At 43.5% G+C, this 14,279-nt stretch overlaps 1 protein-coding gene across 4 annotated transcripts in view; it reads right to left on the bottom strand.

The window, feature by feature from the left end:
• The window catches only part of BBS9 (Bardet-Biedl syndrome 9), a 2,055,975-nt gene that overhangs the window by 1,078,204 nt on the left and 963,492 nt on the right, over nucleotides 1–14,279 (bottom strand). For 2 of the 4 annotated variants that reach the window (XM_086964809.1, XM_086964811.1), the window contains exon 15: nucleotides 10,844–10,858. The exons of the other annotated variants lie outside the window; for them this stretch is intronic. In XM_086964809.1, the coding sequence (XP_086820935.1) occupies nucleotides 10,844–10,858 (15 nt within the window). The remainder of the gene's footprint in view (nucleotides 1–10,843; nucleotides 10,859–14,279) is intronic. 4 annotated transcript variants of the gene reach the window in all.

Raw genomic sequence — 14,279 nt, 5'->3', positions numbered from 1 at the left:
ATCTGGTGACTAAAGATGAAAATATTAAAGGAAATTTTTCTCACAATGCTGGAAAAAAGCACTTGACATATCTATGGGCATTGAACCATATAAATGGAGGTCAACACATCATTTCCAGTAGACCTGCTGTTGTCGACTCTGAACAGCGCCATCCTAAGCTGGTGATGGAGAACAGCAAAAGACAAGTTGGCCATATCCAGTCAGGCACCAAAGAAATAGTTAAAGTAAGGAATCTGTGGACTTTTACCAGAATCTATAATTGTGTATGATTTTTTATTAGTTTTGGCAAAGCACATGAAAAATAATGTTTAACAAAAGAGGCATTTGCAAAAAAAAAACTGTTTCCAAAATTAGGTTCTGAAATATGTGACCCAGAAGGGCTTGGGAGACATGATCTCTGCCCATTTATAAATTAGGATTTTTTCATTACCACGGTTTTTAGGCTTAGTCAATATCTGAAGTTTCAACACTCATAAGAGTAACTTTAAAAGAACCTTATTTGCAACTTTCCTTGTTACTTTGAGGATTCTTTGTGATGTATTGATCAGAAAGTAATAGTAATTAGCACTGTCAGCTCTATTTAGTATTCAATTGACTTTTTATTCTTGACACACATACCCTTGAACTATTACCAGCTTTACTCTTGTAACATCAATATCTCTGTTGTGCCTGCCTGCTAAATGATTGCCTTCATGTACCTCTACCACTTCGTCTAAGCTAATTAGACAACTTGGTGGATTAATACATTTTCTATAGAGACCCCTACAGAACCAGCAAAGTCATACGTTTGAGGACTTGATCAGGCTTTCTTAGCATTGCATACTTGTGAAGTAACACGAGTATTAAGATTATAAGGGAACAATAGGCGCCTGTTAGAAGTACTAGCTGCTTCATAAATGAAGACAGTATTGTACCCATAGTTTTTCTGGGAAACATATTTTCCAATTTTCTTTGTAATTTACTGAACAATGGGCCAGTTTGTCTGCTTGATCAACTCTACTTAAAAACACAATGTTAATAGCCATGGTAACATCCATATAACTCACATAAGTGGAATGTTTCCAAAAATACATAACCGTCAATTGTTTCTAATGTCTTAAAAGAAACTAGTTACTTACCTGTACACTATGGTTCTCCAGTATTAACTATCAAAGATTCACATGCTTATATATTCCACGTCGTCATGGTGGGTGTCTCACGGTAACAGAATGACAAAGCAGTATCATAGAGAAAAACTGCAGAGAAATCCCATAGGGAATGAGATAATTTGGTAACCAGACCTCCTTATTGTTTGGTCCAAAACTCAGTCAATCAGCAGAAGGCCCTGACATCACACTCCCCAGCAGAGCTCTCCTACCTAAGATTTCCAGCCCTAAGTGAGAGACATGGATATACCCAGAGGTAAAAAGTTCTACCTGAGAAACGGGGGGTGGGCAGGCGCATGTGAATCTATGAAAGATAATACTGGAGAACCATAGTGTACAGGTAAGTAACTAGTTTCTTCTCCAGTACTGAATCTTTCATAGATTCACATGCTTGTATCAGAGTAGCAAGTAGTACAAAATTCTCACAGCGTTTCCAGGATACAACCCAAGAACTCTGGGCTCTGTTCCTAAATTTTGTGATATATTATCCATTGCACACCATCCAGAATTAATAAATAAACTCTGTAAGCCACGAAGGTGAAATGCATGCCACATAGAACGATACTAATATAGTACATAATCCAAACATTTGTTCATATATCATTATATTCATATATGTATATACAGATATACACATGTATACTTTGACAAATAAATATATATAGCTTGAACAGAAAAATACCTTATTGAAATAGACGCCGAAGAACTGCTTGTCCCACTGCTGTGTCCTCCTTCCACGCAATATCTAGACAGTAGTGTCTAGTAAAAGTGTGAATGCTCGTCTAGGTCGCTGCTCTGCAGATGTTTGGCAGTGACACTCCTGCAAACAAGGCCTTTGAGGTCGCCATCTTTCTGGTGGAATGTGCTTGCATCTTGGAGCGCAGGGGTTTCCCGGCTTTTTGGTGACATTTGATAATAGCCGATGTAATCCATCTTGAAATACTTGATCTGGATAATGCCAGACCTTTCCTCGGCCCAGCAAAGGCTATGAACAACTGCTTTGTCTTTCTGAACGATTTCTTTCATTTGATGTAGAACTTTAAACATCTTTTAATGTCTAGAGTGTAGGGTTCTCTCCGCTTCGGTCAAGGGATTCCCAAAAAATGTAGGTAACACTACTGGTACGTTGAGATGAAATATTGTAGGAACCTTAGGAATTAATCTTGGGTTTGTCCTTAGTATCACTTTGTCTTGACAAAACTGGAGAAAGGGTTCCGCATTTGAGAAAGCTTGGGTTTCGCCAACTCTCCCAGCAGATGTGACCACCCTTTGTGACCAGAGCGAAGGTTGATTTGGAACTCTTCTATATCTTGAAATTGCTGCCAAGTGTACCTTTAAGGAGGCATGAGAAAGACCTGCTTTAGACAAATTAAGAAGATATGGCAGAATTTGTTCCGGAGAGGCTGTGAAAGGATGCAAAGCCTGAGATGCACACCACTGGCAAAAGCTCTTCCATTTTGCCGTATATGTTTTGTTTGTTGAAACTGCCCAAGATTGAGACAGTATGTCCCTGCACTCTTGAGGGATGTTTAGAGATCAGAATTCATGTTCTTGAGGTTCCATGCTGATAAGTTCAGCAATGTCAAATTTGGGTGGAGAATTTGTCCGTATTCATAGAAATCAGATCCTGTGCTATCGGAAACTGGATCCTGGGTGCTATTGAAAGTTGGAGAAGCTCCGAGAACCATGCTTGCCTCGGCCAAGCTGGAGCTATCAAGATCAAGTGGCATGGCTCCGATCTCATTTTGCGAAGTACCCTTGATATCAGAGGGAATGGAGGAAACGCGTAAGCGAACATTCCTGTCCATCGTAGGTGTAACGCATTCCCCCATGATTCTGACTGTGGGAATCCGCTTCCGAACTGTTTGCATTTTGAGTTGTTCTGGGTTGCGAACAAATCTAACATTGGCGTGCCCCACCGCCGAAACACTCTTAGCTTGGATTTGGTCTAGTGTCCATTCGTGGGAAACACAGGTTGTCCTGCTCAGAACATCTGCCCTTGTGTTGTTTATCCCCTGAATATGTTGGACCTGAATGGAGATGTTGTGAAATAGGAGCCATCTCCAAATTTCCTGTGCTTGTGTCGAGAGTAGCTTCTATCTTGTACCTCCTTGTTTCAAGAGGTAGAACATTGTTGTTTTACTGTCTGTTCTTATCATAAAAGTAGAATCGTGTATCCTGGGAGAAAAGCTTTTAGACCCAAGAACACCGCTTTCAGTTCTAGCATGTTGATGTGTAACTGAGCCTCTTGTTTGGACCAGTGACCTTGAATCTCGAGGTCCTGGAGATGTGCCCCCCAGCCTTGAAGCGAGGCATCTGACGTCATTACATAACTGGGACATTGGGGTTCGAATGTTGGACCTTGTATTAGATGCTTTCTGATCTTCCACCATGACAGAGCTTGTCGCATTTGAGCAGATATGGAGATCTGATCCTCGAAGGACCCCTGGGTTTGTATCCACTGCTTGTCAAGGAGTTCCTGTAAAGGTCTCATCTGCAGACGGCAATTTAGTACCAATGGGTTACAAGAAGACATCATCGCCAACAAGGACTTGTATATTCTCACTGAAGTGTACTTTTTTGACTGCAGAGTTGAAGCCAGTGTTAAAATGTTACGAATCCGCTCCTCTGATGGATAGGCTTTTACTTCTTTTGTGTGAAGCATGGCCCCTAGAAATTGAAGGGATTGTGAAGGCACTATTGACGACTTTTCCAGATTGACTCACAGGCCCAGGCGATGAAATAAATCCATGCACCATTTTAGAGAGATCTGGAATTTCCTGTAAGATGATCCTTTTATAAGCCAATCGTCCAGATATGGGAAGATTTGATGCCCTTAGGTGAGCAGCGACTGGTGCCATGCATTTTGTAAAGACCCTTGGGGCCGATTTTAGTCCAAAGGGCAACACTTTGAATTGGTAGTGGCGCCACTCCACTACAAAATGCAGATACTTTCTATGTTTTACATGAATCGGGATATGGAAATAAGCATCCAAGAGATCCAGGGATGCAATTAAATATTTTTTGCGTAGAAGAAAGAGAATCTCCTGAAGTGAGAGCATGAGGAACGGGATTTTCTTGATGAACTGGTTCAGAACCCTCAGCTCCAATACTTGTCTCCATTTTGATGTTTGTTTTTTCTTGATCAGAAAGAAATGCGAGTAAAATCCCTTGCCTCTCTGAGGACAAGGAACTTCCTCTATAGCCCCCTTCTGTATCAGAGATAGAGCTTCTGCTCTGAGAGCTGGAAGATGTTGCTGCTGTCTGAAGACCGGAGGTTGATTTGGGGGTATCTGTACAAATTCCAGGGTATGGCCTCGATACCCATGTGTCTGTTGTAATTGACAGCCAATGTTTCGAGAAGAGAGAGAGATAATGGTCGTTGTCGGGATCTGACCAGGTGGAAAGCGCCTTGATGAAGTCACTGCCGTCTATGAGATTGCAGTGCTTTTCCTCTAGCAGGATTCTTTCCTCTAGATTGCTGGTGGAAAGAGGGATTTGAGGAACGATATTGCTAGTTAGAGGGATATTGGCAGTAACTTTGCTGGCTGTATGGCTGGTACCTGTTGGACTGGTAAGAAGACCTTTGTCCGAATTGTCCTCTGGCTCCTCTCCTCGAAAAGGACTGGAATCTGTCCTGTTGACGAGACCTTGATTCCTTGGAGAGCATCATTTATGTGTTTACCAAAGAGATTCCCCCCGTCGAAAGGCAAGTCAACGATTTTTGCCTGAACTTCCGGCCTAAAAGAGGTAGCTTTTAGCCAACCTTGCCTTCTGAGGGTCACCGCTCCTGGCCATTTGACGAAATGCCACTGAAGAGATGTCCATTGCAATATCAATGGATTCAGAGGCCAAATAGCTGCTGCCTCCTCATTTTTATCCTCTGGCAGGTGAGCCAAAAGTGGTGCTAAATTGGACCACATCTGTCTGTTATAACGGCTGATGAGAGCCATAGCATTTGCCGCTTTGATGGTAGATGCTGCCATTATTGCATACCACTTTCCTGCTCCATTCATTCATCTTCCTTCCTTGTCAATGGGAGCTACAGATGTGGAGACAGGATTTTTAGAGTGTCTCTGTGCTGCCCGCATTACCACCGATTCTGGGCGTGGGTGTCCGATCAAACACGCAGGCGAAGATTCCTGCGCCCAGTATTTCTTTTCAATTCTAGGAACCGAGGCCTCCACCGATGCTGGCGTTTTCAGGATTTTCAGACCTTCATCCCAGATATGTTGGATGATTGGGATTGATCTAGCCGACTTCCTTGAATCTTCTTTGAAATCATATAGGAAACATTCTGTTTCCTGTGCTAGCATCTGGAGCTCAAATCTTTTAGCTGCTTTCGCCATAATAGCATGGAATTCTCTGATGACCTGTGGAGGAGAGTTCGCTGGAGAAGGTGATGGCGAAGGTGTTGTTGACAAAACATATTCATATGCCCCTTGGTACACACCTGATCTCACCGCAGCCCACCTACTCTGCAGGAAAGCAGAGCGCAAATGGCGCAGATCCTACCATAAGGACGACCGCAACGACTACATTCTCCAGAGAAAAAATTACCTAGCAGCTATAAAATCAGCGAAAAGAACATACTATGTTAACGCCATTAATGAGGCCGGTCAAAAACAACAAACCCTCTTCTCCATAGTAAAATCTTTTACCAAACCCAAAGCCCTCCAACCAGAGATCCCCCCGTCCCAAGAGCTGTGTGATAAGATTTCCGACTACTTTGAGGAAAAATTCAGTTCCATCCACACCAGCTTCCCCCCCTCCCCTCCGGTTCACTCTTCTTTGGAGCCAGACGAATCTCGCCCGATGGTAAACTGTCTCGACCACTTCTCCCCGGTAAATCTAATTCAGACCAGAGAAGCGATCCTCGCATGCAAATCCGGCTCTCCCGCAGACCCTTGTCCCCCCAAGGTCCTGCATACCATCATTCATGAAGTAAACCCCATCATTAACGAGATAATCAATCTCTCCCTCAAAACTGGCTCTGTTCCGCTCACCTGGAAAAAAGGTGTAGTTAAACCTCTGATGAAAAAGGCAAACAAACCCCCCTCGGATTTAACTAACCTTCGTCCCATCACACTACTACCTGCACTGGGAAAAATTACGGAACAACTAGTCCACAAAGAACTCAAATCCTTCCTAGACGCTCACAACCTACTTCACCCCCAGCAATCTGGTTTTCGACCCAGACATTCAACCGAGACCGCCCTGATCGAGCTGACAGACACCATTAAAAACCTCCAAGATCAGAGGAAGAAAGCCATTCTGATCCTTCTTGACCTCACGGCGGCATTCGACACCATTTCCCACTCCATTCTTCTCAACAGACTCATGGAAATTGGCATAACCAACTCAGCCCTAGCCTGGATCACTTCCTTCCTTAGTGACAGGTCTCAAACTATCTCACTGGGCCCTTTCCAATCCAAAGAAAAAAAGATCTCGTGTGGAGTTCCCCAGGGCTCCATTCTCAGCCCTCTGTTATTCAACATATATCTCATCCCCTTGCTCTCGCTCATAGAGTCATTCGGCATCACTGTTACGTCGTATGCTGACGACACTCAGCTTATCATCCCACTCGACGACAATTCCAACCTGGCCGAAGCTAACCTCAAACGTTGCCTCACAGCCGTTTTTCATTGGATGGACACCAACCATCTTCGCTGTAACTCCAGCAAAACCGAGATCCTGCCTATTGGAAAGAACGCCTCTTTCTGTCCCGCCCTGTGGTGGCCTGACAACTCTACTGCCCCACCCCAGACAGTCTCATCGGCCAGAAACCTCGGAGTCATTTTCGATTCCGACCTTTCTTTCGATCCCCATGTCACTACTGTAGCAGGGAAATGCTTTGGCATTATTAAATCCATGAGAAAGTTTTTTGACTTTCTCCCACTTGATTCCAGAAAGACCGTTGCAGTAGCCCTCATTCTCTCTCGAGTGGACTACTGTAATGGCCTTCTGGCAGGGACCAAGAAATCCACCCGTCTGAAATTGCAAAGTGTCCTGCATACTGCCGCGCGTCTTGTCCTAAAACTCCCACGCAAATCTTCTATTTCCACTGCCCTCAGATCCCTGCATTGGCTCCCCTTGCACAAGAGAATACTTTTCAAAATTCTCATCATAGCATTCCGAGCCTTCCACAAAACTGGCCCAATCTACCTGTCGAAACGCTTCCCTCACTACTCCCCGGGCCGCATTCTCAGATCTTTGCAAGAAAACCTCATGACCCCGCCTAAATTCAACCTGAAGACCAAAGGTGGGAAAACACTTAGCACTCTGGCTATCAGAGCCTGGAACAGTATGCCAAGGCATCTCAGGCTTCAGACGCATGAGAAACAATATAGGAAGCACCTCAAGACGTGGATTTTTAATCTCTCTGATGACTGGACTAAATCATCCATTTAATCCTCCACCTCCCTCCCAGCGTTCTGGTCCCAGGTTTTACAGCGCCAAGATGCTCCCTCCGGAGCGAACGTCCGCGCTCTATAAATACCCATCCAAATTCCAAATTCATCCCATTCTACACCTACTGGGGTGTCATGAAGAAGTTCTCCTTTCTCTGGCTGCTCTTCTCCATCACTCTCTGTAAAGTCATCTCGTATTGTGACAACTGGAGGAGATCACAATTTTTGCACTGCAGGTGGAGGCTGGGCTACTGGCACTTGTGCAGGTGTGACTGGAGCGCTTGCATCGGGGGCATTAGCTTCAGGAAAACGGCGGTAGTAGTCGATCATGTGACATAAGTCCGTCACCAAGGAGATAGGCATTGAAGTGGATTCTTCCCTCTCATCAGCTTGTTGTTCCTCCTCTTCCTCGTAGTCATATGACTCTTGAAATGACTCCTATCTTTTTGATTTTGCTTGAGGAGGATCCTTAAAGGAATAGACCTCTTGAACCGCCTGGCCTTCTTCCTCATCAGTGTCTTGGCTCTTAATCTGCAGCTGAGAGGGACTGTAAGCCCCTCCTGAAGACTCCTCATCATCTGACTCTTGCATTTCTAGCAAATTTGACGGAGGCAGCTGAGACATTTTTGTCCATGCCGTAAATTTAGAGGATTTCTTTCCCGTCGACGAGTGGAAAGATCTGATAGAGATCATAGTCTTCGACTTTGGTGACTTAAAAGCCGTCGTTGACGGAGCCGCCCCCGACAAAGTTCCCGTCGTCGAGATTCAAATGGTCGTCGACGAAGTCGTCGACAGAACGACAGTCAAAGGTGTAGTCGCGGACGAGGTCGTCGTCGATTGTATCGTCGCCGAGGATGTAACTCGTCCCGTAGACGGAGTCGTCGTCGTCGACGGTGTAATCTTGATCAGTGTCGTCAACGCCGCAGTCGTCGTCGAGATTGTTGTCGTCGACGATGTTGTCGTCGACGGTGTTGTCGATGTTTTCACAGGAACTATAACTGGAGACACCACAGTCTTCGTCGGGGGAGCAGAAGGCACTTCCCTTAAAACTGAGAATTTCTTCAGAGGAGTCTGAGGGAGAGACGATAAAGAGGTCTCTTTTCCCTTAGTTTTCTGTTTCTTAGGATCCACAGATTCTTCTGAAGTGGAAGACTTCCTCTTTTTAGAAGACTGGCTCGTGAATTCCTCCTCTGAATCTGAGGTGGCCTTCTTCTTCTGAAGCCACAACAGAAGACGTGCCTCTCTATCCCTCAAAGTTTTAGCTGAAAAGGTTCTGAAGTGTTTGCAGTCCTTAGCTACATGTTTGGGGTGAAGGCAGTATAGGCAGTCCTTATGTGGCTCTTCAGAAAAAAGCCTAGCTTTTCCACAGGATCTGCAGGGCCTGAAAAGCCTCTTTTTAGAGCTTTTACCCATAGTAAGATACTAGATGAAGCACAGTACCTTAAATCCAGAAGAAAATTCGAAAGTTGAAAAGGTCAAAAGTTCACTCAGGAACAAACTGAGCAGAGCTCAGGGAGACTCCTTCTCACACGAAGGCGGTTGGAAATCTGAGGTAGGAGAGCTCTGCTGGGGAGTGTGATGTCAGGGCCTTCTGATGATTGGCTGAGTTTTGGACCAAACAATAAGGAGGTCTGGTTACCAAATTATGTCATTCCCTATGGGATTTTCTATGCAGTTTTTCTCCATGATACTGCTTTGGTCATCTGTTACCGTGAGACTCCCACTATGACGACGGGGAAGATACAAGCATGTGAATCTATTAAAGATTTAATACTGGAGAAAGAACATTTCATTTTTTTATTACTTTTCATTCTTGTCCATATTCTTAACACTTTTGATGATAGTAGAAAAAGTGCTGCCCTTCCTGGACCTCAATACAACTCCAGCACCAAACTCTTACATCAGTTATGCCTGCAACTGCATGGACTGGTATATTTCTTGCTATATCAAAGAATGAAAATCATACTGCGTAAGCCGTGCCTAAACATAGAATGTAAGCTATGCTCCTTAAAGCCAAACCACACTCCCTCGGTCACCACAAAAGTAAGAAAAATATTTTACTCAACGTTAAGCCACATATGACATTTTCTCCAGTCCCCTAGAAAACTTAATTCACTACATACCAGAGCCCCACATAGGGCGAGATAGGTAATTCATATTCACATGTAAGTCACACTGATCTGCAAAAGCAGCTTTTAAAATTCAAACAATTCAAAATAGGTCAGACTCTTTTTAAAGGTTATAACAGGTGAAAGTTTAGGGACTGCTAACTTCTTTAATAGTGGTTCCATTATTATACACAGTAGGTCAAAATAATATGGAAAGACTCTGCATGATCTGTACAGCTTTATTTTTTCAGGTATAGGTCCACCCTCGCAGTAACATCTGAGTGCTAGTGATTGAAGCATGTGTCCCATTACTCTTCAGAGATCCTACAGAGACCTGTGTCCAATATAGGAATTGTCATTAACATCAATATAATAGTGATGATGCCTCAATCGATGGCAATATCTTCAGGCCCTTTCATATGGGAGCCTTTTTAATAAGCATGACAGACGGTCCTATACAGTTATGAAGAATATCATTTAAAAGTAATACCTTTGAAGGGGTCCCCTTAAAAGCACCTCTATACCTTCTTTAACACGCCATACAACAGACAAGCGAGTCTCTTATAACCAATTCTGTTATGGAGACCAAGTATTTGACTTGTTACCACCAATCTAACCTTAACCCTTACCCTGGTCGTTGACCTAAACGTGGCCCTAACCCAAATTCTAACATTACCCTAACCTTTAAAACCAAATGTTTTAAGGAGCCCATATGGCAACTTGTAATCATTTGTGTAATCCCTAAAAGTTACCACAAACCTAACACTCGATCTTAACCTTCCCATTAACACAAGAGTACCCATAATGCTAGCCTTCTTTCATCCACCATGTGACATATTTTAACTGTAAGCCACATCCTAGTACTCACTGTGAACGATTTAAAATATTTACAGTTTTGTTTACAATAGATGAAAAATGGTAATTACTTTATTACAGGCTTTCTGCAATGCCAACCAAAATTAATATTTTACATAGGATATTTTCCCAATCAATCGTTATGATTAAGGATTTCTACATTAAACAATATTCATAACTACACACTCCCACCACAGACCGCATTAATGAAGTGTGTTTGAAATCAAATGAACCGACGAGTACTAATATAGTTCAATTACTCTTTATGTGAAGTTACATTTATTTCCAATTTTGTGGTCTGTTCTCTCTTTTTTTTATAACTTACCTTCAGGGTTGAATTCTACAGGCAAGGGCAGCAGAAAAGAGAAAAAAAGCAAAGCATATCAAAAGCAGTCGTATATTTTATAAAGAAAACTGGCAGTTTGACTAATATGTTTCACTAAGTTAATTACAAAAGAAGTGATACAAAATTGCCCTAGGCCATCATGGAAGTCTACTAAGCAAAGACAAATGCACACACCCTGCCTGCTAGCCCCGATAAAGCAATAAAAGAGTACTTTACCATGAAGAACTCGCTTGCGGGCTAAGGATAATAAACTCGTTTGCTGGGTAAGGCTTACTAGAGTACATACATTATAGGCTATTTTTTGATAAATGTGAGTCAACTTAACCTCTGCATGGGCTAACTTGGAACATCCTTAAATGGATCCAATCGGTTAATGCTATTAAAAGAAATCTGCGGATGAGATGATAGAATTTACTCGGTGTTTTGGTTTTTTGTACACACATTTACATATAAGATTGACTGCCCTGGCACGAGGACAATTTTGTACCAATATTCGCACCAATTGACAAGTGTAAGAATAGCAGTTCGCATCAGTTTGCTCAAATGTTATTTTAACACTGACACCAATGCAACATTGTTTAAGGTGCGTTCACCCCGCTTCGGTGTAGGCTAGGTGGAATCAAATAGGCTGTATCCCTCAAGAAATGGACTATTCAGAAGGAAGCAGCTGGAGGAACCATCACGTATCTGCTTACAACAAATGAGTGCTCTATTGCAGCACATAGATGGCAAAGCATCAAGATAGTAAACCAGAAGTACATTGATCAATATTATGTAAAAGATGCTACACCATTTTTTAATGCCATCTCTCAATTGCCCGACGCAGGCCGTGTATATAGCCATTCCCAATTTGCCTTTTGTCTTTTCAGGGCCTGTGTGGTGTGGGATGGCAGAAGTGATGCTCAGAGGGAGGCAACAAGTACACAATAAAGATTGACTCAGTGCTCTGCTCTTCTGACTCCTTCCTACAAGTGGAAAACCGCCGCGTACCCCTCAATCTCTTATCAAGATGCCAATTTGCCACCCATGCATCCTTCCTGCTTGATGGTATGCCCTCCTAGAACACCTCCAAAATGTTGCTGTGTTCTATCTTCGAATTGTTAGGGTTTCAAATGCCCAGGCACTGAGCAAACAAAACCAAGCTTCCGGTGGGACACCGACTCAAGCACCTAGTTTCCTCGCTTTTGTACTTATCTATTTGCAAATAAACTTTTCCATATGTGTACCTACCTGCTAGCCTCCAGTCATCAATACCTACAATCATTTGCTGACTTGCTTGCACTGGTCAAGACGATGGTGCCCCATACTTTTTGAAGCCCAATAGGATCGAGAGGAGCAAGATACGCAATAGGATGTAAGAGAGGGTTAGACTTTGATGTTTGTATTCGGATCATTCAACAATATGTAAGACATCATTTGGGGAGTTTGTGTTAGTCACTTGAATGCAGTGGACGACCGGTTGACATCCCCGCGTTACCTCTGAAGTGTGGTGGACACCAACGGGTTGTCTGCCATAGTCAAGAAGAAATTGCCTCAGGTGCAAGCTCCAGAAACACTTTAAAGAAAAAGCATAGGCAAGGCCAATAAGTGCCGCCTAAGCAAAATCTTTTGGCTTTGGCAGCGTTTTTATTCATTACATGTTGCACAGCTGTGCGAGCTGCTATGCAACATTGCTAAAAGTACCAAAAAAGAAGGCACCAGCATTGACTGCATCATAGCACTTTTTTTTCTTGACACCATGTTGCACAGCATTCTGCGCTTCTATGCAACATGTAAAGAAAACAGCGTGGGGGGGTTTGAGGGAAGTCAAGCAACACAAGGAAGGGGGAAGCAGGTTAAACAATGGCAGGCAGGTGGGTAGGATCAGAAAGCGGTAGTAATGAGGAATGACGGTGAGCGGGAAAAGGGGCAGGGGTGTGTAGAAATACAACAACTAGTGGGAGGAGGGTGAAAATGGGTGAGATGGGGGATAATGGAGTGAAACTGTAGGTAAGAGGTACAGTGGCAAACAGCCAGGAGGAGGTGGATAGACTGTGAAGTGCCATGCACTCTTATAGAGGGTTTGGCCAAAACAAAAAATAGAAAAGTACATGGAGCAGCACGCGTCCAGTGTAAAGACAATGCCCATTAAAAGAAAGCTGTGCTGGGTCCGTGCTCCATGGCATAGACATAAGCCCAAAGAAGCCTGCAGGAGAAGGTCAGCAGCCGTCAGGAGGCATTAAAAGTAAGAAGCAAAGAACCAAAAGTGAAGTGGATGCCAACCAATGGCAAGTATCAGTTATGCAATGGGCCAGCTCCAAGCCAGTTTTTAAGGGTGTTTTTAGATCGAGCATTCGAGACCTCATGTATATACTTTAGTATATACTTATTATATACTTATATGTGTATGTACTTTGTGGGCCCTGGAGATCAGCCCTAGGACTTGCTTGCTTCTGCTTAGGAACTTTTTTTTCCTGTTCAACTGCCTCTATTTAACTGTCTTGATAGAAAATGACCAGCAGAGGTCAGTAAAATACCAGAATTTCTTTCAGCTGAGAGACTTTCTCTTTTTTATTTTTCTGGCAACTGCCTCTATTTAACTTTCTTGATGGAAAACGACCAGCAGAGGTCAGTAATATACCAGAATTCCTTTAGTATTCTCAAGATTACATTCCTTAGAAATTGTCTTCCATGAGCACCTGCAGGGCCGGACTGGGAACCAGAACCGGCCCTGGCAAAGTGCTCGGCCGCCCCCACTCTCCCCCTCCGGGAGGAGAGGGGATGGGGGAGAGGTGCGACCGCGCTCTGTGACAGGGCCGGTTTTCGGCCGTTTTTGTTACAGGGCCGTTTTTGCAGCATAACGGCCCTGTAACAAAACCGGCCCCCAACCATGCAGCCCACCGGGGAATCGCCTGGTGCCCTCAACAGCCAGTCCGGGCCTGAGCACCTGTCGACAATAATATTTTTTTTCAAATCTTGTATTTTAAGTGATATGACCACAGAAGGCCCTGATTTTATATTAAAAAACAGAGCTTTGGACTACCATTTTCTGCTGAAAAGCAATGTTTCCCTCCATGCGTTCCCATACCTGGCATGTCACACAGTTAGGTGCTTACTTTCCCTCCATGTTAAAGAACAGTAGATGTTTCAGCACCCAGGCTAATGTGCTGCATAGCTAAATACATATAAGGTCCCAAAGGCGAGACCGCTTGCATTGCAAATGCTTCTTTTAACAATAGCTTTCGCTGACTGCATGTGCACTATAGCTGAACCCTGACGAAATTCAGATTGTAAGGGAATAGCTTCTCGCATGTTCAATTTTCTAGTTCTTTTTTGTTTGCTGTAATGTGAAGCGTGCATAGTGTGCTGACATCCCAGCAATCAGGGAAAACAGACAACAATCTGCTTTCACTTTATCTGTGTCCTGTTATCATAA

This window comes from Lissotriton vulgaris, chromosome 4_1 (genome assembly GCF_964263255.1).
Source record: "Lissotriton vulgaris chromosome 4_1, aLisVul1.2, whole genome shotgun sequence".
Lineage (NCBI taxonomy): Eukaryota > Metazoa > Chordata > Amphibia > Caudata > Salamandridae > Lissotriton > Lissotriton vulgaris.
Note: the sequence above shows the minus strand (reverse complement) of the source record. Positions and strands in the feature narration are given on the sequence as shown.